This window comes from Lissotriton vulgaris, chromosome 6 (genome assembly GCF_964263255.1).
Source record: "Lissotriton vulgaris chromosome 6, aLisVul1.2, whole genome shotgun sequence".
NCBI classification, from domain to species: Eukaryota; Metazoa; Chordata; class Amphibia; order Caudata; family Salamandridae; genus Lissotriton; species Lissotriton vulgaris.
This window is the reverse complement of record NC_141694.1, coordinates 1,272,554,904-1,272,577,751: the sequence shown is the minus strand read 5'-3', so window position 1 is coordinate 1,272,577,751 and position 22,848 is coordinate 1,272,554,904. Positions and strand designations below refer to the sequence as shown.

The following is a 22,848-nucleotide window of genomic DNA, read 5'->3' as shown; positions in this document are numbered from 1 at the left end:
AAAACGCCCAGCATATCTCTGACCTGATCTCAGAACTAAGTCCTGACATATTTTTCTTAACGGAAACCTGGCTCTCCGACACCTCCAACCCCACCTTGGCAATATCACTACCCATGGGCTACTCCATTCTTAGGAAGGACCGCTTATCTGGGAAGGGTGGAGGTGTTGCCATGATCTTTAAAAATGAAATTTCGGCCAAGATTCTCCCTATGGATGAAATCGTGGGTGCAGAGAGCCTGTGTTTCTACTGTACATTATCCGCCCATCAATCCCTGGCGGGGGTTTTATTATACAGACCCCCAGGCCACTCAGGACCTTTCTTAAAAGCCATCACCGATACTATAGCACCACTTGCCCTAAAATATAACCAATTTCTGGTCCTAGTAGACTTTAATGTCCATATGGACAAATCTGAGAGTGCTGAGAACATTTTAGTAGGTGAGACCCTTAATGCTCTGAACCTGCTTCCCCTCATAAATACACCTACCCATGAGAAGGGACACATATTAGACCAGATTTTCTCTAACACCCCGTGCCACTCCGAAGAACCCATCCCTTTGGTCTGGACGGATCACTTCCTGCTAAAAATGACACTGGCCACAATCAGGAAACCAGTTCACACCAACACTAAACCGCCCCTTCTTAAATGTAGAGCTCTTCATAAGATAACTCAAGAGGCCCTCAGCTCCGCACTGCAAAAGCACTCGCTTGTCAGCAGTAATGAATTAGAACTGGATGCCTCCAATCTAGAAAAATGGATAAAGCAGGGAGTGGAGACCATAGCACCCGAGACTCTACGGTCCCAACGGACTATACATCGCTCTGCACCATGGTTTAATGAAACCTTACGCAAATATAAAAGTGTCTGCAAACAGCTAGAAAGGACATGGAGGAAAAACTTTAGCGACAATAGTAAATTCCTCTATAAAAACGAACTAAAAACCTACCACCAGAAAATCCTGGCGGAAAAGAAACGGTTCTTTGAAACTAAAATTGACTTATCAGTCAATAAAAGTAAGGAAATATATAAAATTGTTGAAAACTTCACCTCACCGCCAGCAGCTGTCCCCAACTGCGTAGTCTCTGAAGTCTGGACACACCAAATAGCAGACTTCTTCCACAGGAAGATAGTCGATATACAGATTTCCCTCAACCCCTCCACTAAGACACTCACCGACTCATCCCCGCCACACGTCAAACCATTACCAACCGCCACCTTCCTTCAATTCCCCTCCATTACATTAGCTCAATCCCTAAAAATTATGAGGAATTTAAAATCCGGCTCTCCATTAGACCCCTGCCCAGCCAAAACATTGGCATCTGTGGCTGAGGTGATCAATGCCGAGGTCAATAGTGTGCTGAACCTATCTCTGAGCAGTGGCCAGGTCCCAGCCATTTGGAAACACGCCAAAATTCTGCCACTGCTAAAAAAGCCTACAGCAGATCCTTTAATGGTGTCTAATTATAGACCCATCTCACTCCTGCCTTCCATTGCTAAGGTCATTGAAAACCATGTGAACTCTGTTACCACCGAATTTATGGAGTCGAACAACTGTCTCTATACGAGCCAATCAGGATTCCGAGCTGGCTTTAGCACCAAATCAGCTCTCCTCGAAATATCAGAATCCATTAAAATGACCCTTGACGCAGGTGGGAGTGCAGCTCTGATTCTGCTTGATCTTTCCGCAGTTTTCGACACCGTGCCCCATGTGAGACTCCTACAGAGACTGAGAGACTGTGGGGTGGGGGACACGGTGTTGAAGTGGTTTTCTTCTTTCTTATAAGACCGAAGGCAGGAAGTCTGGATTCCACCTTTCTCCTCACTCATGCCTCCCACGGAGGTGGGTGTTCCACAGGGCTCTATTCTGAGCCCATTATTATTTAATCTCTACATGGCCCCTCTCGCCCTGCTGGCCGAAGCGGCTGGAGCCATGATTATATCCTACGCTGACGACACCCAGCTTCTGCTCACTTGTAAGAAGGGAGAGGCTCTGGATGGCGACAAAATAAGGAACTGTTTAAGACAGGTCTTTTCCTGGTTTAGCCACAACCAGCTTCAGTGCAACTCCGCTAAATCAGAAATAATTATTTTCAGAGTCTCGGACCAGGATGCCTGGAGACAGTGGTGGCCACCTGATATGTCCCCCCCTCAGACCTTGGTGGGAGTAGCCAAAAACTTAGGTGTCAAACTGGACAACACATTGAACTTGAAGACCCAAGTTCAAGCTGTGGTGGGCACCTGTTATGGAACCCTGAAAATGCTCCGGAGATTTCTTCCCCTTCTGTCCCTCTCCCACAGAAGGACCGTGGTCCAGGCCCTTATCACCTCCAGGCTGGATTACGCTAATGCCCTCTATTTGGGTCTCCCAGAACACCTTCTCGGAAAACTCCAGGTCGTGCAGAATTCGGCCGCAAGAGCCATCCTTATGCTGGGCCCCAGAGTCCATATCTCGCCTCACCTAAAGAAACTGCACTGGCTTCCCATCCGACACAGAATCAAGTTCAAAGCCCTATCCATCGCCTTCAAGGCCTTACACGGTTTTGGGGCCACCTATCTTAGGAAAAGAGTGAGCTACTACATACCTGGTAGAGCACTCAGATCATCCCACCAACATAGACTGAGTGTGCCTGAATTCAACCGGGCCCGCCTGGGAGGGCGCTCCTTCCAAGTACAGGTCGCGAACCTATGGAATGAACTTCCTATAACAATCAGGCAAGTGCCTGATATCCTGCACTTCAGGAAACTACTGAAGACATGGTTGTTCCAGCAGTAACTCAGACTCTCCCCCGCACCTGTGCCTCCTCCTATTCGCTCTGTCCGCTAGCGCCGGGACACTCAGCTGAGTAGCTGTGCGCTCTATAAGTATGTTAAAATAAATAAATAAATAGAGCAGTTGTGTTATGCAGGACCGACTTTGCCATTGAAAGCAGTGACAAAGACTCCACAACTCCCTGTGCAACTGAGTAAGTCACCCCTGTGGCAGGCGTACAGAGTCCTACGGCAGGATGGAGCATATGATACAGATAGGACATGTAGTTTACATGTTTTAAACAAAAAATATGACACTGCCATTTTTATTGTGGAAAGGCTTGGTCATTCAATTGGCGAGTGCAGGATTACAATCTGACCCCCCCCCCCCCCCAACCCACCCCACCCCCTCTCCACAAGCTGTGCTAATACCTGAACAGTGAGACCAAAGTGGGAACTCCAAGGTATCAAACAACTTGTTACATTATGATCTACCTGAATCTCAGATCGAAATTAATTTAACTTGTTGCTGTGTGCAGCGTTTACAAAGCTGTCACTTTGCTGCCTCTAAAAAGTCCTGTGCCTTCCCTGGCAAACATGGGGCCTGTTCCACAAGACACCTTTGTTCCCTCCTGGTGAGACGTGTAAATCACTGTCAGGAAGGGAAACCATACGGGGTTGTAGGCCAGGGACGAGTTACCTCCCTCCTGCAGGAAGCCACATGGGTACTGGCCCCAAAAGGCAGGTTTCAAAGTGGAAGCCGCCTTTGAAGGGAAAATGTGTAAAACTCTGGTGGAAGGCTGCTCCATTGTTTAGACAGACAGCCTGGCATGGGGAGCAGAGAAGGGAAACCCGTTGCTAAACCGGTTTCCACAGAGGCATGTAACCCAGAGGTAGCCACAAACCAGGGTGGGCTAGTGAGATCCACACAATGAGAGCGGTCATTCTATCTTGGTAGTAGGCAGGCAGAATGGTGAATCCTGGGATAGCCAGGTGCCACACCAAGCAGGAGGTGATCACCAGGTGGGAGGGAACCATGTAGCACATTGGCTACCAACCGTACCTTTTCCTGGGGGCACTTTCAGATCATGAAGAGGGCACCCCTAGCACCCTGGCCTCGGATCTCAACTGACCGGGAAGGAGGACCGAAGGACTGCCCTGCTGCACTGAGGGACCAGCAAAGAGGCTGCACCATTGAGAACTGCACCTGCTGGATAGCGAAGAGATGAACTGAGCACCTGCCTTGTCCTGCTCAAGCAGAAGAGTGTCTCCATAGGCCAGTCAAGCCAACAGTCTCCAAGGGTCAGCTAACAGTCCTCCTGTTCGCAGACACAAGAGCTGAAGAAGCTTGCTGGGGCCAGTTGGTAATTCAAAGTCTTCATGCCGCAACCACCGCTGCAATGCAGCACCAAGGACCAAGACCTGATGCATAGAGTTGCACCCCAGTCTTACTGAAGCTGGGAGAGCTGTCAGAGTTGCTGGAACCCTACAAAGGCAAGTTAATGACTCAGGAAGCATTTGCCTGTGACAAGGGGTGACTGAAGTTCGGCCGGACCACCGAGGACTTCATGGGGTGTCGACCCTACAACCAGAATCCCCCCACCAGCTTTATGAACCGAGAAATACCTGCAGGAAGACACCCATCAACCGTGTCAGATCAACAGCATCCTTCATCCCGTGCATCAGGGCCACTCCATAGGAATCCTTTGCAATGCAAATAAAATGTCTGGAACTGCTTGAAGACTATCTTCTGTGGAGGTAACCATTTCTGAGGACCTTGCTGCCTCCCCTCCCCGCCCAACTACTTGACAGAGTTGGTAAACCTACGTAACGTGACCCGACCACACTGGCACTTGAAAGATTTTATAAGTGTCAAATGAGTGGAGTTTGCCAAGGCTTGTTCGAGATTGAGCAACATTGCTTTGATTTATTTATTATTGCTTTTACATTCCATCTTACTGGAACCATCCAATGCATCTTTTTTGCTTAGGCGACTAAATTCTCAAAAATATAGTATACTTTTGTAAATTGGTATCAATTTCTTGTGTTGTGTCGATTTCTACTTCAATTACTTTGGTGCTGTTTAAATGCTTTACACTTGTCCCAGCAGTTATGAAATGGCTTGAAACTGGTTATTTTTGTGGGAGATATCTTCCCTAGAACACAGTCTGAATGGTTTATTGGAGTTAACGGAAGGTAAATGGTGCTTAATAAAAATACTGGCCCAGGGTAGAGGCAGCGCCTCCTAGCGGAATAGAGGGGACATTTCGAGGGGGAACACTCCAGATCCAGTCTGGTGCCTTGAATATTCTAAAGGTGTTGAATCTGCACTTAAGACGTTATCAGAAATACATATTTAGACTCATTTTGAGCATGAGTGTCACATGACCTGAATTGTCTCCAACGCAGAGCAATTCCTAGACACTGGGAATTGTCAAACCTGAATTTGATATGACACCGTAAAGTACCGACATCTTACCTTTACAACTTTTGATACAAGTTTGTAAGTACCAGCACGAAGTTTCTGAAGAGCACGATATGCATCTTGTCTGTGAACCATCGAAATATAAGCACAACCTCGGGGAGGAATCATCTGGATGACAAAGAAAAAAACAATTACTCTACAATTTATCAAAGAATATGCCTACTAAGAGCTTCAACTGCCTTAATGAAACAACAAAGATTTGGCAAAATGTTTTATTCTTTTTTGGTTAAAAAATAAAAAAGTGCACCAGGCAACTCCAGTCAAAATAGATGATGGTAATGTTGCTTAAATTTAACACTAGATCCCTATCATTTGCATGTTCCTCATAATTCTTCTGATCAAACAATTTTTTAAAAGGTGCACGTGGCAGAAACATGCCTTAATGTTGCTAAAGAGCTGTTCATTTGTAACTCGTTCGGGAAATGAGACTATTTATCCAGAGGATATCTACATCTATTACAACCATAATTAACTGAAAAAATGAACTTCATTTAGATGTTTGAAATAATATTTTTAGGGCAGTTCGCCACACCAAAGCTTTTTGACAGGCTTGAATATCCATACAGTAGAGCTTAGTAAATGTAAGAAAGTTAGTTTCTGTTGCAGTACCCCCCACTTTTTGCCTGATACCTGATGCACTTTTCCTTGGTGTGCCCTGGGTCCCTGCCAATCAGGTACACAGGGCTTGTGTTCCTTCCCTAAAACCTGTACTAAAGCCTAAACCCAATTGGCATCTCTGGCCACATGTCAGCCCCTAGTAAATGGTACCCTAGGTACCATTGGGCATTGTGACCTGAGAAGGTCACTAAGGGCTGCAGCACTTATTGTGTCACCCTTTCTGGCCCTGTACCCTGACACACACACACTGCCTTTGCAGGCTGAGTGTCCTGGTGCAGAACTAAACAAAGAGTCGGCATGGTACACATCGCTGTATGCCATGCCCACAAACCCACTGCCCTGGCCAGTACTGTACCTTTTAGCCCAGTACTGAACAGCAAAAGTAATCCTAACTGTACTTACCAGTAACTTGACTTTTCTTCCATAGGAAACCATTGACTGTTTTTCTCTAAAATTTCTTCTAAGTGTCGATTTTTGCAAACTAGAAATATTCCTTAAAAATCGTACTTAATACTAAAACATAATTACTTACCTGTCTTAGGTAGAGGTCCCAGTGCTGAACCTAGGAGTTCAGTATTAGATTACAAAAGTAATATGAAACTACTTTACCTGTGACTTGAATTTCCTTCCATAGGATAACATTGCTAGTTTTTCACTGAAAAGCTTGTGTCAACTTTGAAAATACAATTATATTCTTTAAAAATCAGAACTGTAACCAATAGTCTTTTACTTAACTGTTTACAGCTTAGGTCCCAGGACTTAATCCAGGATCCAGTCCTGTGGTTAGAAAAGTAATCCTTAAAGTAATCAACAGGATTTATGTAGAAAAACCCATTGAGCTCAATGTTAAATTGTGTTTAGAATTGTGTTGTCTCTTGCAACCACTGCAGCTATTTAACTTACAAAGTCTATTGACCTTCTGCAACGTAAGTACCTAAAGACTCTCATATTGAGAAAAGTATATTTTGATACCTGTTGGTTCTAAAATAAAACAATTATATCTTTTGATATAAAAACAATTGGCCTAGAGTTCAGTTCTTGAGTGTGTGAAACCTTTGGCTGACTGAGTGTGTACAACAAATGCTTTACACTGTCCTCTGATACTGCCTTACTGCTCGACCAAGCTACCACTTTAGAGAGTAAGGTCATATCTGACTTTAGCCTCTGTTATATCTCTGGAGACTGGGGAATCTATACACACTGTACCTTACTTTGGTCCAGTATATGTAGAGTCACTTTCTTACATTGGTGGATCAGTGGTGGGATACAAACTTGCATTTGTTGGACTACTTGGTTACCATCTGATCACAAAACAGAACTCATAAATTGCCTTTAGAATTCTGAAATAGTTTTTTCCAAAATACCAAAAGTCTTGTCAGGGCCTTGCTTAAGTCCCTTTAGAATTTTAGAAAAATAAACATCACTATAGTCAAGGGCAGACGGTTAGAACTGTCAGCTTAGAATGTCTCAACAGAACCCAGCTATTAATGGAGATGACACCATGGACCTGGTTGAAGAGCTCGACCTCACACCTTACTTACCCTTGTCTTTCAAGGAATTGAGGTCCTTATGCAAAATTAAAAATATACAAATGGGCCTGCATCCAACCAAACAAGGGCTCCAGGAGCTCCTGGCGGAGTACGATGAAGGCACCCCCCCCCCCCTCTGAATATGGCAAGGACCAGTCAGAAGGGGGAGAGGTGTCAGAGGAGGAGGAAAATTGCCCCCCTGTCATCTCTAGTGAGGAGAGGGTCCCCATACCCTTTACTCCAAGAATCACTCTCTGGGATTATGGGCCTCACACAGGTGGGACAGGTCCCAGAGAAAACATTGGGAATATTCTCAGTGAAGAGAGAATAGACCTAGAGGCCAGAATCCTGGCTCTAGAAAAATAACGGAAAGAGACGGGTTAACACCCATCAATGGAAGCAGCAACAATAATACAAATAAGGATAGAGAAGAGAATTCGGATCCTAAAATCCCCAAAGGGAATGTCCCTAAATTTGGGGAAGGTGATGACATCACCAAATGGTTCACAGCCTTTGAGAGGGCTTATGAAATAAGAAGAGTAAAGAAACCTCTTTGGGGGGCACTCCTGTGGGAACTGTTCTCTGGTAACTGAAGACAGGCTGCTGACCCTCTCTGGGCCAGATGCAGGGTCCTATGACCTCATGAAAAACACTCTGATTGAGGGATTTGGACTCACTACTGAGGAGTACAGAATTAGATTCAAGGGGGCCCACAAAACCCAGACCCAGTCCCGGTTTGACTTCGTAGTTTACTCAGTAAAGACACTAGGTGGCAGGTTAACTGGAAACAATGTGCATGACTTTAATGGAATTTACAACCTGTTTATGAAGGAACACATCTTAAGTAACTGCATTGATGAGAAGTTGCATCAGTATCTGGTAGACCTAGGTCCAATTTCTCCCCAAGAATTGGGAAATAAGGCAGACCACTGGGTCAGAACAAGGGTAACTAGGACATCCACTGGGGATAACCAAAAGAAAGGGGTCACAAAGCTTCCCCAGAAGAAAGATAGTGAACCCCTTAAGGATACAAGTAAGGAGTCCAATGAAGCCCCCCAAAAAGCTATCCAGAAGGGTGGGCCCAAAGACACCTCACAAACTAAACCAGGGTACCAAGGTAAGAATTGGGATCCCAACAGCCTATGGTGTCACAACTGTCAGAAGTCAGGACACCACACCAAGGACCCTAGCTGTCCTAAGAACAAAATCCCTAGTACAGCTCCAGGGGTGACTAGTGTAGTCCCAGGGGTTGCCAGTATAGCATGGGAGGGTGGCTCCTAGCCTTCAACTGGGGAATGGGCCAAAAGGGTGAGCTGGAGATCCCAGAGGGGAGTAGACGCTTCCACAACCTACTGGTGAATGGAGTTCCAGCCACTGCCATGAGAGACTGCCAGTCACACTGTGGTACATGACAGGTTGGTACTCCCACACCAGTACATCACAGGATAAACACAAAGAGTAAGGGCTGTCCCAGGGGGAGTCACTGTTAAGACTGTGGCTTTAGTGCCCCTAGTCATAGCTGGGTCCCTTAGATGGAGAAAAGTGGTAGTCAGTGAAGACCTCCTCCTTGATTGTCTCCTGGGAAATGACCACTTAGAGGTGGATCTGAGCCAAAGAGAGGCACTGGCCCAATGCCAGGCCTCACCCAAGAATCCTAGGGGGGCTCAACCTGCAGTCAGTGCAGCTGAGCCCCAAAAGAGAAAAGAGGAACAGGATAGGAAAGGTGGGTAACTGTTAGCCACAGTTCCAGAGGGCCAGGGAGATTCCATTCCAAGGAGGGAAAACTCTGGAAATGGCCCTGGTAAAGCCCCCCCCCCTCCCCCCCCAAGCCAACACAAAGCCCTGACTAGTCAGGCAACTGTCCAGCCTGAGTTGGTGGCTCCTCAGCTGGTAGAACAACGGGTGGAGGAATGGTGTTCACTACCAAGGGTGGTGACCCCCCCACCATACAAAAACAGGCAGACAAACAGGACCCAAAGAGACCTGTAAAATAGCCCATTCACTTGCCAGTCAGGAGCTAAAGGTGTGGTTCTGGGCACTGACAGCTGTCAGCAGCCTCTGCTGGGTGTTAGCCCTCATGGCAGCCCTTTCCTTAGCATGGTGGCCTAACCCCCTACCAAATCGTTAGCTAGGCCCCCTGACCCTATTGGTCATGGTGGGGTTACTCAAACTGTGGGTAACCTCTTTGGGTAAGCTGGGCCTTGCCCTAGCTAAGTTTGACTTTACAGTGGTAGGTGTGAGAAGTTGGCCTGATATGCAGTGCTCACTATTCTAGTGATCACTATGTATCAGTCCAGACAACCCTTATTGATGATTGGTTGTAAGTCAACCTTATAGACCAGCTATCCTAGTAGCGTGGATACGAGCAGTCTAAGGCTAAAGACTCGAGAGGGCGTGTTAAGCCAGCTGTTATACCATCACATATACCCCTTGAATACCAAGTGAAAGGACACCACACAAGTGTTATGAAAATAAACAGTGTATTTATTAGAATCACAACAGCCCTGTACTCTTTATGAGGACAGGGTACTAAGCACAAAACAAAACTCTTACGAAAATACTTAAGTTAGCACAGTATATACAAATGCCAGAGGGGCACGGAAAACCATATACTCTGAAAGTGGAATGCGAATTTACTAGCAGGTAAGTACAGTACTAATAGGCTTTGGAATCGCTAGGTCTTGACTATAGAATCTTCAGATTACTTCTAGGAGGCCTAGGGGACTCGGGTGCAGAGTGTGCACTCTCACGCGGGATGCGGGACAAAGTCTATGGTAGCTAGATTTCAGAAAGTTAGTGTTCTCGGGCGAACCCGACCTGGTAGGAGGAAAACGAAAGTGGATTCTGACCCTTGGATAGTGAGGCTATGCTGGGGCACCCAAATGCCGAAGTTACCTAGCCCAGGGGCTGCAGCTGCATAGGTCTCAAAAGACGTCGGGAATCCTCGTAGACGGACCAGGAGCCTGGAAGAAAGATGCATGCAGGCGACCAGTGAAGAGAGTTCGAAGTGATCCAAGCCTGGATCTTGAAGATGGACGATACCTGAAAGCAGAGGGGACCAAGTTCGAGACTACTAGCCAGTAGTCAGGTGGCACCAGGAGGGCACCGGATGGTAGTCACCTCGACTAGGTGAGTGGGCGACGCTGGGCTCTGCAGATCTCACAGACCAGGAGGCGTTGTCGGCGACCAGGATGGAGGAGCGAGCTGTCCCACGATGGATGAAGCTGTCGGCGTCGCTGGACCCAGGATTGGGCAACAAAGCCTTGGCTAATTCAAGCCCACGCGGTGGACCTAAAATGGCGTCTTGAGTGGACCAGGAGGGTCCGGGGTGCTCCTCTTTTGGAAGGGCGCAAGGGCCAGTCTGGAGCAACCAGACCAGCAGCAGTGATGTCGTCGGGCGTCGTTAGGAAGGCCACAAGCCAGCGGGCTAGTAGCCAAACAACGCGGTGAGCAGCAAAAAGCAGAAGGGCCCCACGCAGATCGTGGAGATGCTGGAGGGCTGATCTTCGGTGCTGGAGCTGCTCAGGGTCGGGGCTTCTCGGACCCCAAAGCACTCACCAGTGGATTACTCGGCGGGCTTGCTGTAAAGAAGTCGTGCAGTCTTGAAGATGGCCGGTCCCTCGAGGTCTCGTCGCACTCACGGTTCTCAGCTTTGCTGTTGAGGTGAGTAGAGGTCAGAGGTGCCAGGGAAGCCGGTTCTCGTCGATCTGGGCAGTCGGATTCCGGAGGAAGGACTTGCAGGAGACCGCAGTGTTCTTAAGATGGTGCCTGCGGATGCAGGGTGACTACTCCTTAGTCACAAGGGAGAATCTTGAAGAAGAAATCTTGAAGTCCTTTCGCAGAAAGTCGTGTCTTGATTCCAAAGATGATCTAATTTGAACAGGGGGCCCGCTCCTATCTTTATACTAAGAAAAGGGGCTGACCTGGTGACTAGGTCCTGCCTATGGGTGGGACTAGGAGGGGGGTGGTTACACCCCTCTCCCATGCCGGACTTTCCCCAGGCCAGGGGCTGGTGTGCCCCTGGAACTGGTTCTGACTGGCCTATGCGTAGTGAGCACCGGGGTGCCACTCAGCAGTCACCTTCCTGTAAAGCCCTGCCTACCCAGGATACACAAAACCCTGTCTGGGGTGGTGCTAGCACCGCCCCGGACAGGAAACCCTTTGTCCAGGCTCTCCTCGCTGGAAGGACTCCCAGCAGCAGGAGGTCAGACTCGTGTCTGTGGTGGCAGCATCCATTTTGTGGAGCTGAGGCTTCGTTTAACTTTAACCGGGGTTCACAGTTACATACATGTTGTGTCCCTCTAGAAGGGTGGAATGCTAACCCCGTCGCCAGAATTGGCGAGGGGTTAGTATTCCAATTCGTATGACACCTTACTCGACATGTTTTGATAAAGCAATACCAAAGATAGCATTTAACCGCGAGGATTATAATGCACTTAAGAGTATATGGTATGCGTTATCATGGAACAGCTATTAGGACTTGGTTCCGCAAGCTGCAAACGGGCTCAGCTCATGCCAGAGCACCATTTCACACGATTCCAAGCACTCTGCCTTCAGGATTGTCAAGGCCTGCCATAGGAGTGACTGATAGGAATCTGTGTGTCCATTTCTAGGGTTAGATATAGGTATACTATATCTATAGCAAAGGGTGATTACACGACTTTGCCCCAGCTGTCAGGCAGCCAGTTGTGTCAAATTTAGGAGGCCAGCCAGGGGTGGCATAATACATGCTTCAGCTCCTGGTAGGCCCTGGGTACACCTATGCCCTGAGTTACAGGGTCTGATAAGGTGGCCCAGTCCCAATTGGAAATGCACCTAGGGTACATGGAATCCATTTTACAGAGAGAGCAGTAGGCCTGGGGTCCTGATTGGCAGGGCCCCAGGTCGACTATGTCAAAACCAGCCAAAACACAGGGCAAAAAGTTGGGGGCAACCATAGTCAGGAGGTACCTTCCTACAGGGAGGAGTTGGAGTCTGAGGCCGAGATGGCGTGTACACCTCTGAGTACACCGAGCCCGGTGACCCCTTAGGCGAGGGGCGCGGAGATCCAGCCCCTTCAGCAGGTGTTCGCTTCCTCTTGCGTCCTCCACTAGAAGCAGCGTGACTTTTGGGACTAGAATCCCTCTTGCGCCGTTTTGGAGAGGCGGAATGACTTCCAGACGCCGACCGCTTTCTGCTCGACGCAGAGCGTCACTTTTCTGGCGTCGAACGTCGCTTCCGCGACTCTGGCGTCGAACGCCGCCTCCGCGACGTCTACCTCCTCTTTCTCGACGTTGACCGCCGCTTCTGCGACGTCGACCTCCTCTTTCTCGACATCGAACGCCGACCCCTCGAGCTCTTCTTCCGCAACGTCGTACGCTGCGCCTCCGCGACGTCGAGCGTTCCGTCTTCGACGACGATCGTCGCCGTCTCCGTCGTGACGCTCTCGACGTCGAGGAGCCCCTCGACGTCGACCGGTGCTTCAGCGGCGATCGACTGTGTCGCCTCGACGGCGAGCGTCGATGCTTGTCACTTCGCCGTCGATAGGAAGACCTTGACGTCGACGAAGACGATGACGTCGACGAAGACGATGACGTCGACGGTGGCTTCGGCGGCGACTTCTCCATGATCTTCGACGTCGAGCCGTCACGCCGTCTCGACCCGGAGCCCCGGGGAGAAGGGGAGCACACCGTCGTCATCCCTCTCGACGTAGTCGTCTATGCAATCGACGTCGACGGAGACCGGGACCGTTTGCTGGACTTCCTGCCCCTGGGGAGCCCCCCAGAGGCCTCAGCAGAGGCAGAGGGAACCTTCCCAGACTGCCCAGACCCACCTGCAGTCTGCAGACGCCTCTCCTCAAGGCCAGAAAGCCTGATCTTCATCCTGTCCCTCAGAGTCCGAGCAGTAAACTGCTGGCAGATGACACAGTACACAGGGACATGATCCTCAGGGAGGCAGACGATGCAGACATCATGGGGATCACTCTTGGCCTTCTTCCTCCCACATGCTGGGCACTTATCAAAAAGGCCAGGCATTTTAGAGCCCTAAAACGCCTGAAACAGCACACAAAAGAGAAAGAAAACACCAAGAAAGACAACTGAAACACTTTTAGAACACAAAAGTGCCAAAAAATCCAATAAACCCTTGAAACAAGGGAGAGCTCAATGCCAGGGTCCTGTAAGCAGGAGCCGGAAAAAAGAACTGAAAGTAGAGGGACCTGCTATGCATTCTGGGATACTGGGAGAAAGTTCTAGAAGGCTCTCTTAAAGGCACAGTATCCTATTTAAGCCACATAATGGCAGCCTATGGGGCTTGTCTGTCCATGCCTTCCTCTCTATCATTCCAGAGTCTTTTTGATGGTGGAGGCAAGTTTCTATATGGTAGAAACTGGGCTGGCTGTATTATGTGTGGTGATTATTTGGTGGAATTTCTAGTTGAAGTACTGGACAGTGTAGCCTGTGGATATAGGCTGCATTATTTGTCTTTAAATTCTCTCTTAAGTGTCTTTGCAGTTTCTGCATGATGTTGACAACTTAAGAGATTATTTTTGATTGCCGGGGTCCACGCACATGGGCGGGACTATTCACTAGATTATGACTATACACAGAGATCCCCTACTACAGAAGAGCAGTTTGCATGTCGTGACAGCCTCTTCCGCTGCGTGATGAGACGGAGCTTTCAGCAACCAGTCGTCCAGGTAAGGGAAGACCTGGAGCTTCTGTTTCCTGAGAAATGCTGCCACAGGGGCTAGGAATTTTGTGAAAATCCGCAGAACGGATCTGAGTCCGAAAGGCAGGACCTTGAATTGAAAGTAGCTCTTGACTTTTGTAAAGAGTAAAAACAACCCGTGGGCAGGGTGGATGGGGACATGAAAGTATGCGTCCTCGAGATCCGGAGTGTCCATGTAATCTCCCGGATTAAGGAGCCGCAAAATATCCTGTAAGGAAACCATCCAAAACGAGGGATTGATGAGATAGGTGTTTAGCTCCCTCAGGTCTAAAATAGGGCGCCATTTTTCTATGGTCTTTTGAACAAGAAATAACGGGAATAGACTACTTCTCCCCGTTCGGATCGAGGGACCGGTTTTATCGCTCCTTTGAGGAGTAGTTGGTGTGCCTCCAGACGTAGAAGATGAAGATGTTTGGATTCGGTGGGCGAGGGGCATTGGATGGTGGTTGATGTTGGAACTCCAGAGTATGGCCTGACAGAACTATATTCAGCACCCATCGATCTGATATTCTTAGTTGCCAGTTGTGTAAGTATTGGGATATCCTGCCCCCCACTGGTGTTACAGAGGACAAAGGAACAGTAGGAAGAGCCAACAAGCCGCTACTGGTGCTTAGAGGAATCCCTCCCCTGGAGCCCAGTCTTCCTCTAGATGATGAACGAGAGAAAGAAGACGACTGGCCTGGTCATTGAGAATATTGCGGCCAGTATGATTGAGAAGGCTGCGAGTAAGAGGAATAGCGCTGCTGCTGATATCCGCCTTTGTAGGAGGGGAAGCCTCTACACCTAGCTCCACAGAAGGGGACCTTGTGGTATTGGAGAGTCCCAAGGGATTTTGCAGTTTCCGTGTCCTTTTTAATATCCTGCAGTGCATCATCAATTTGCTTCCCAAAGAGTGCCTCACCATCAAAGGGAAGGTCCAAGATCTTATTTTGGACTTGAGGCCAAAACAAGTAGCGTGAAGCCAGCCTTGGCGCCGAAGGACTGCTGCCCCCGCTAGGGAACGGAAAGCTGTCATGATAATATCCACTATGCAGTCAATTATCTCCGAAGATATTCTCTCTCCCTCCTGGTAGATATTCTTAGCTTCCGCTTTAGAATCTTCAGTCAGCTGGCCAAGATAAGGAGACAGATCACACCACATCTGGCGATCATACCTTCCGTTAATTGCCAAGGTGTTGGCTGCTCTGACAAGGATGCTAGACATGGAAGAGAACCTCTTCCCGGCATTATCTAACCACCTGCCCTCTTTATCCGAAGGTGTAGTGAGAGGGGCCACCAGATTTTTAGACTTTCTCTGGGCTGCTTGAGAAATTACAGAATCCGGTTTAGGCGGGCTGACAAGACAAGCGGGGCTCTCCTCAGGGGCCTTGTACTTCTTTTCTAGATGGGGTACAACAGGTATGACTGTAGCAGGCGACTTTATAACCTTGAGCCCTTCATCCCAGAGGTGACCCATGATAGGGATAGAGCGGACTGACTTTCTGTATGGCTCTTTAAAGTCATTTAAGAAATATTCTGACTGCACAGATGGAATGGGCAGATCAAAACGTTTAAACGCTCTCTCCATTAGATTATGAAAGGCCTCAATATCTGCAGAAGGGGAATCAGCCGGCTCCCGAAAGGGAGAGGCAGGATCCGGAATGATGTAATCATCGCATTCCCCGTCAGGAACCGGAATAGTCGTTGTCCCCTGGTTATCAGATGTATCATGGACAGTAAGTACCATTTGTTGCGGTTCAGGTAACACCGGCAACAAAGTTTGAGGAGGAAGTGGAGGTGTAACCGGATGAGCAAGGGGAGTAGGCGACACTTGCGCTGTTTCCTGGGCAGGAGATTGTGTAGGAAATCTGTCTGTAACCAGATAGCATGAACTGTAAGTCCGTAACTAGGGAAGATGTTGATATTACTCTTGAGACCTTAATTGGGGTTCATATTGTTGCTGCTCCATGTAGTACTCCTCAGAGTCAGAATCCTGGTATTTGACATGCAGCTGCGATGGGCTAACGGCAGCACTGTAAGGACAGTCATCGTCCTCAGAAAACTCCTCTTCTATAAGGAGAATAGGAGGCAAAAGTGTCAATTTTCGGGGAGAAGTCATCTCTGGTGTAATGCAATGTCTCCGTATTGAAATTACCAAATTTTGTATCATTGACGATGTTGAAGTCATCAACGGGACCGTAGTCATGATCAGGCTAGAAGCTGTCATCGTCGACGTGGTTGCTGTCGACACCATCACCGTCGTCATCCTCGTCGACGTGGAAGTCCTCAGAGTAGACAGGGTGAATTGCGCATCCCTTCAAAGCTGGTGGAGACGAAGCAACTTTCGTCGACAAGGCGTTGAGGGAGCCAATGAAGACGCCGGTAAAGTTTTTGAAGTCATCGTCGACGGAATAGATGTGGTAGTCATCGACGAGCGAAATTTTCTCTCAGATTTACCATCAGGTGTGACAGAATCTGGTTATTTAAAGGTTTTAGCCTTCTCAGAAGGAGGAGAAAAAGAAGAAGGCACATAGTTTGTCTTCTTTTCAGATGCCACTTCTGGAATAAGTTTTTTCCTCTCCTTTACACCTCGGTGAGGAGATTTGATGGTACCACGCATGTCAGGCCTACGAGAGGTCTTTTGTAAGGCTTTGGAAGGGGGGTCTGAAGAAGTAGAAGGTGAAGACCTACCCCTTTTCTGAGACCTCCTGGATGAAGTAGCAGATGAAGCGTCATCACGGTCACTGGAGACAGTATCATTCTGTGACTTTAGTTTCTGAAGCTAAGTCAGCAGACGTCCCTCACGGTCATGCAAGGTCTTGGTGGAGAAGGTGTGACAGATTTTGCAGTCAGTCGCCTTATGGTCAGGATACAAACAATAAATACAGTCTTTATTTTGTCCTCCACATAAAGTCTCTTCTTGGAACAAGTGGTACAAGCTTTGAAGACAGTCTTCTTCTCCTTGTCTGACATGTTGAACATGTAGTGAAGAGTTGAAGTGAAAGATCAGGTTCAAAATAAGGAAAATATTGAAGAAAACTGAGCAGAGCTCAGTGGAGACTCTCTTGCACAAGATGCGGTAGAAAATCTGAGGCTCTCTCAGGAAGGTTCTATGGGGTGAGGCTGTTCTGATAGGCTATTCATTTTATTTGGTCTCATTTACAAAAAGGTGAATATGCTACAAAACTAGATGAGGCCTAGGCCTTATTCTTTTTTTTCTATGGTATTTTTTATTTAACAGGGACTCCCATCTCGATGACGGGGAATGATAAAAGCAATGGGAATCTATTAAAGTTCCAATACTGGAGTAAGCCTCCAGAAGGTTGATGTGGAGACTGGACTCCTCCGAAGAACAGAGACCTCTGATCTCTGCCTCTCCCAGGTGACCACCCCAACTAAGGTGTGACGCGTCTGTCACTACTGTCAACTCTGGTTGGGGAACGGAGAGGGATCTGCTGCTGACCCAATCCTGGTTTTTGAGCCACCACTGCAAATGACATGCAGTCTCCTCCGAGATCTGGACAACATCGAAAAGATTGACCTGATGCTGCGCGCACTGAACTTGAGGTCCCACTGCAGAGCCCGCATATGCCACCTGGCATGACCCACAAGCAGGATGCAGGAGGCAATGAGGCTCAGCAGCCTCGGAGTCAATCTCACCGAAATCCGGGATAGAGGCTGAAACATCAGTATCATAGCCCATATATCCCGGACTCACTGCTCGGGAGGATGAGCCAGAAACTGAGCTCTATCCAGAACTCCTCCGATGACCAGGGGCTTCTGAGAGGGAGTCAGGTGTGACTTCAGCACGTTGATAGTGAACCCCAGCGAGTGCAGGAGGTCCACCGTAGTTTTGAGGTGGGAGAAAACAGCCTGGGGCGAGCATGCCTTCAACAGCCAGTCATCAAGATAGGGGAAGACTGGGATCCCTGATCTGCGCAGATGAGCTGCGACCATCGCCATCACTTTCGTGAACACCAAGGGGCACTGGTAAGGCCAAAAGGGAGCACGGTTAACTGGAAATGCTTATGGCCTACCGTGAACCTTAGATAACACCTGTTGACTCCCAGGACGGGGATATGGAAATAGGCATCCTGCAAGTCCAACGCTACCATCCAGTCTCCAAGATCGAGGGCAGACAGAACCTGAGCCAGCATGAGCATCTTGAATTTCTCCTTCTGGGGGAAGCGGTTGAGGGCCTGAGGTCTAAGAGAGGAAGCAGGCCGTTCTTCTTGGGTACCATAAAGTAGTAGGCGTAGCAACCACAACTACTTCTGGCACAGGGACCCTTCCGATAGCACCCTCGACCAAGAGAGCTGCAACTTCCTGACGGAGAAGGGCCAAGTGATCCTCCGACATGCGATGGAAGGATGGTGGCATGGAGGGAGGGGTAATCTTGAAGGGGAAGGAGTTGCCCCTTCGCACTATATGCAAAACCCAACTGTCCGACGTGATGTTTTGCCAGTGGGGGAGGTGATGGCGAATCCTGCCACCCACTGGCCTCTGGTGGCCCTGAAAGGTCAGACTAGGGGGGTTTTGAGGCTGCTGAAGGGGGTTATGGGTGGACTGGCCCGCCCGCTGGCCCCCAGAAATGCGTCGCTGGGTCCCACGTCTGCAGCCACGCACAGGCTGGGCAGCTTGCTTGCACCAATGGCTAGACTTGGTCAAATGTGGTGGGGCACCCCATCCGTAGCCACGAAAGGGGCGAAAGGCAGACTGCGTGGGGCGAGAGTTTGCCGTGAGGCCCAAGGATCTGGCCTTAGCCCTAGAATCCTTGAAGAGCTTGGGCGTAGAGTCTGCCTTGTCATCAAAAAAGCGACGGCCATCAAAGGGCATGTCCAGTAAGGTGGATTGGATATCCATAAAAACCCAGGCATCCTCAACAAGGAGTAGCGCCTTAGGGCTGCTGACGTTGAAACCGCTCTGCCCTCTGAGTCGGCAGTATCCAGCCCACATCTGATGGTGAATTTAGCTGCGTCTCGGCCCTCTGCCACTGCACGGGTGAGAACGGCCCAGGTCTCCTGCAGGCACAGTGGCAGCACTTGCCCAACCGAATCCCACACTGTATGGGTATAACGGCCCAAGACGCATGCAGTATTCACCGACCGCAATGCTAAGCTGGTGGTAAAAAACATCTTCCCAAGAACGTCCAGATTCTTGGATTCCCTATCTGGGAGAGCAATAGGGAATGCGCTCTTGGAGGATGGGGCTTGGACCACCAAGCTCTCGGGGTCGGGAGAGGAAAAGTGGGTCTCCCGGGGCTGGGCAGTGGCGTCGGGCAATCATCCTGTCCACAGGAGCCCCTGTGCTGGGCTTAGACCAAGTGTTCAGAAGCATGTCGGTGAGGACTTCATTAAAAGGCAGAAAGGGCTCCGAAGAGGCAGCTTCCGGTTGAAGCACCCCGTCAGGAGGTTTAACCTGACCGCAACCGTAGGAAGCTCCAGGCCCAAGGCATCAGGCGTCCTACGCAGCACCACTGCGTATGTGGCTCTCTCCTCCAGGGGGGAGAACATGCCAAAGTCTGGGGCGGTATCCAGACCACTGGCTTCACCCAGGTCCTCTTGCCAGTCCGGCTCCTCAAGTTGATCATCCAAAGGGTCCATACACCCCTCCATGTCCTCCTCACAATCCTTTGGTTGCAATTCAGGGCTGATAGGAACACCAGGAACGAACAGAGGCAAAAACGTACCTTCGGCACCGGTACCTATGTCGAATGATGTCGATCCGGCACCGTGTCCAAGTCAGGGGTGAGGGTGGGGTCGGCACCAGTCGGGGGCACGACCGGCGCCGGGGGACTCGGGATCGACGCAGGGAAAGGAACCATATGGTCGACCGGAATCAGGCCTGGATCCTCGTGGGCCCTCTGGCACCAGAGCCCCGGCATTTAAGGCCCAGGGCCCCCAACTGAGATGGCGGGGTCCGAAGGCGCCCCGGCAGAGCCAGGCTGCCCAAAAATGCTGTGAAAAGCTTCATTGAAAGCTTGAAGCTGGACAGAGGACGCTCCGGCATGGGGAAAATGAGGAACTCTCGGAGCAGTCTCTGGAGCAGGCTCCGAAGGAGCAGCTGGTAAAGCGACGACATACCGGATCCCGCGTCGCGCTGGCCAATGGACGGGGAGGAGGAGAAGCGCAATTCTGCTTCTTCACCTTCTTCTTGTTCTTCGACTTACCCGAAGACCTCGAAGACTTTAATGACGAATGGTGGTGGTGGCTCCATAACCGGTCCTGCAACCTCTCTCGACCAGGACCTTAAACGGCACGGAGCCAACTGCAGGGCCTCCAAGAGCTTTTGGGGCCACCCCCGCAAAGTCTTTGGATTCATGGCCCACCAGTCGGAGTACGAATTGAAGCTGCGGTCGCCCTCCAGGCACCAGAGGCACACGAGGTGGGGGCTTCCGTAACCAACATCAGGAGGTTACAGGCCTCGCACGGCTTGAATCAGGCATGGTGGTGTGACATCTCTCATGCACCAGGAGTCGAAAGACTAAAAAATATTTTGACAAAAGTCAAGAAAAAGTTAGTCAAAAAGTGACTAAGCGGCAAGCTCTCTCTGGATCTGCGCACTAGAGCGGAAAAAGAAATAACTGACGTTAGCACGCAGGGGCAGCATCTAAATAGACATTGCAACGTCATCCTGGCGAGCACATCAGATGCGCAGGGTACTGCTAAGAGAAAAATTCGCTGATCCATTCTGATGCCTGGGGGTAATTCTAAGGTAAGGAATCTATAACTAATCGTCTCTTTCAGTTATCAGTTGAGTCTGCAGACACTTCAAGTCCATTTTTGTAGGCTCAGCCCCAGAGCATGTGCTATGTTAACTGCTGCCATTTCTTGATCCCACCTTCCTTCAACGTTGTCCGCGATACATTGAGTCTCACATGGTCTATGGTGCCATGTTTAGTGTCAGAACCTTCTCCTTGTGTAAGCTCAGTGACTTTTGTGTTCTTATCGCTGAATGGGCAGATGTCCCTTAGTGAAGTCTAAATCTGCGGTGCTTTCTGATGTCTTTGGCTCTGATGCATGTTTAATGTCACCCCCTATATAATTGTTGTGGATCCCTTAGGGGGCCCGTTTGAAGTACCTAGGCAGGGTCTTTGTTGTTCTATTTATACTGTCTAAATCTGCTGTATCATGGCTAAGGGTGCCCACCGTTATTTCTCTCCAAATTTACGTTTGAATTTGAAATCAGGCCTCCGAACTATTAGCACTGTGCAAAAGTAGCTAACTTCTCTGTCTTTCTGTGGAAACCAATGATAGTACCTCAGACAAAATCTAAAACTACTCCATCTTCTCTGAAGCAACCTGCTACCATGATGCACTCCGACCATGCAGTCTTTATGGTCTTCCTTGTTTTCCTAAATTTTCTCTAGACAATTCCATCAATGCACTTTTTCGACTATTGGAGCTCGTGTCTCATTTCAGGACCCAGAGGCAGAAAAAAAAGAATCTGAAGATCTAAATTCACATGCGGAATGGTATATCACCAAGTGTTCAACAACACCCACCCAAAAACGTAAAAACAGATTGCAAAGAAAAATTCTGGAGCGAACCACTGAATGGCAGAATAATGCACAGCATGCGACTCCAGCAAATATTCACACTGCAAAATGTATATACTTGTTCTACCGTTTGCATAATGTGTGGTCCGATTTTAAAGCAGTTAGCTGGGTGGCAAATGCAAAGAGGACATTTTCCAGTGAAAGCTAGTGGAGAAGACTTAACATAATTAAATGTAGAAATGATCGGGTAATCCAAAAAATGTGTGATCAATATAGAATTCCAGTATGGAAAGGGTGTGCCAAGCATTTTATATTCTAATTTTAAGTGGTTGAGAGCTGCGTGTAGATGTATAATGCAGGGGTTTTAAAATGAGAATGAAAATCTTACTTACGTTAATTGACTCAATTTGGCCAAATTCTTCAAAGACATTTGTCAAATCTTGCTGTGTGACCTTTCTGTCCACTTGGCCAACCCAGAGTGTTGTACTGCAAACTGGAACACAAAAACATAAGTCAATCATAAAAAAGGTAGTGAACATTTTATACTTGCTTCCTATTAGTAGAGGTTTTACTTTTCTAAAGAGAGCTGTGCTTAACTCAACATTAATGTGTACTTTAAAATTATAAGTGCTTATATGTAGTATCTTCCAGAGGAATTGTGTCATCTAGGAAAAGGAGTTCATTATTTGGACCTAAAACAAGGGGCTAGTGTTAGCAGAGAAGAATATTGCTTGTCATAAGTCTTTCACATTATTTGTGACATATGGCAAAAAGGCAGAGCTGCCAGGAGTACTGCCAATCAGAATATGTGGAAAGATACCTATAATCAGTTTTCTCAGGGCAATCTCCACAGAAATAAACACGTAATAGTCCCCTTTACATGAGGAACCCCAGAGAGGTTTACAAATTATAAATACATTCTTTTCTCTAGAAAAAACAATTAAAAAATTTAAAGAATTGGGCAATTAAAGTTACTACAATAAAACAACTGACAGAAATAACTTTAAACAGAAGTGAGATGAAAGGAGGGTACTGTTGCTACATAGACCAAAGGCTTAAAAGGCTGGAAAACAGATACTGCTCCTTTTAGTAAGTACAGTCCAACAGTATCGCCTAACGCCCATCAGTGGCATTGATTCACCTTTTTTCGATAGAGACTTATGATCCAGGGTGTAGGAAGTTGGCTTTTTATGTAATGTACCAAAAGGAGGAAAACTCTGGAAAAAGTCCAGACAACCCTTATTGGCTTACAGCTTAAATTAATAACAAATGCTCTATTTCG

The 22,848-nt window shown here is 48.4% G+C and overlaps 1 protein-coding gene across 1 annotated transcript in view; it reads right to left on the bottom strand.

Moving 5' to 3' along the window:
- Window positions 1-22,848, bottom strand: part of SCAF8 (SR-related CTD associated factor 8) — a 948,526-nt gene that overhangs the window by 292,753 nt on the left and 632,925 nt on the right. The window contains exons 14-15 of the mRNA XM_086927396.1: window positions 21,959-22,059; window positions 5,229-5,342 (exon numbers count right to left, since the gene is read on the bottom strand). Of these exons, the coding sequence (XP_086783522.1) occupies window positions 5,229-5,342; window positions 21,959-22,059 (215 nt within the window). The remainder of the gene's footprint in view (window positions 1-5,228; window positions 5,343-21,958; window positions 22,060-22,848) is intronic.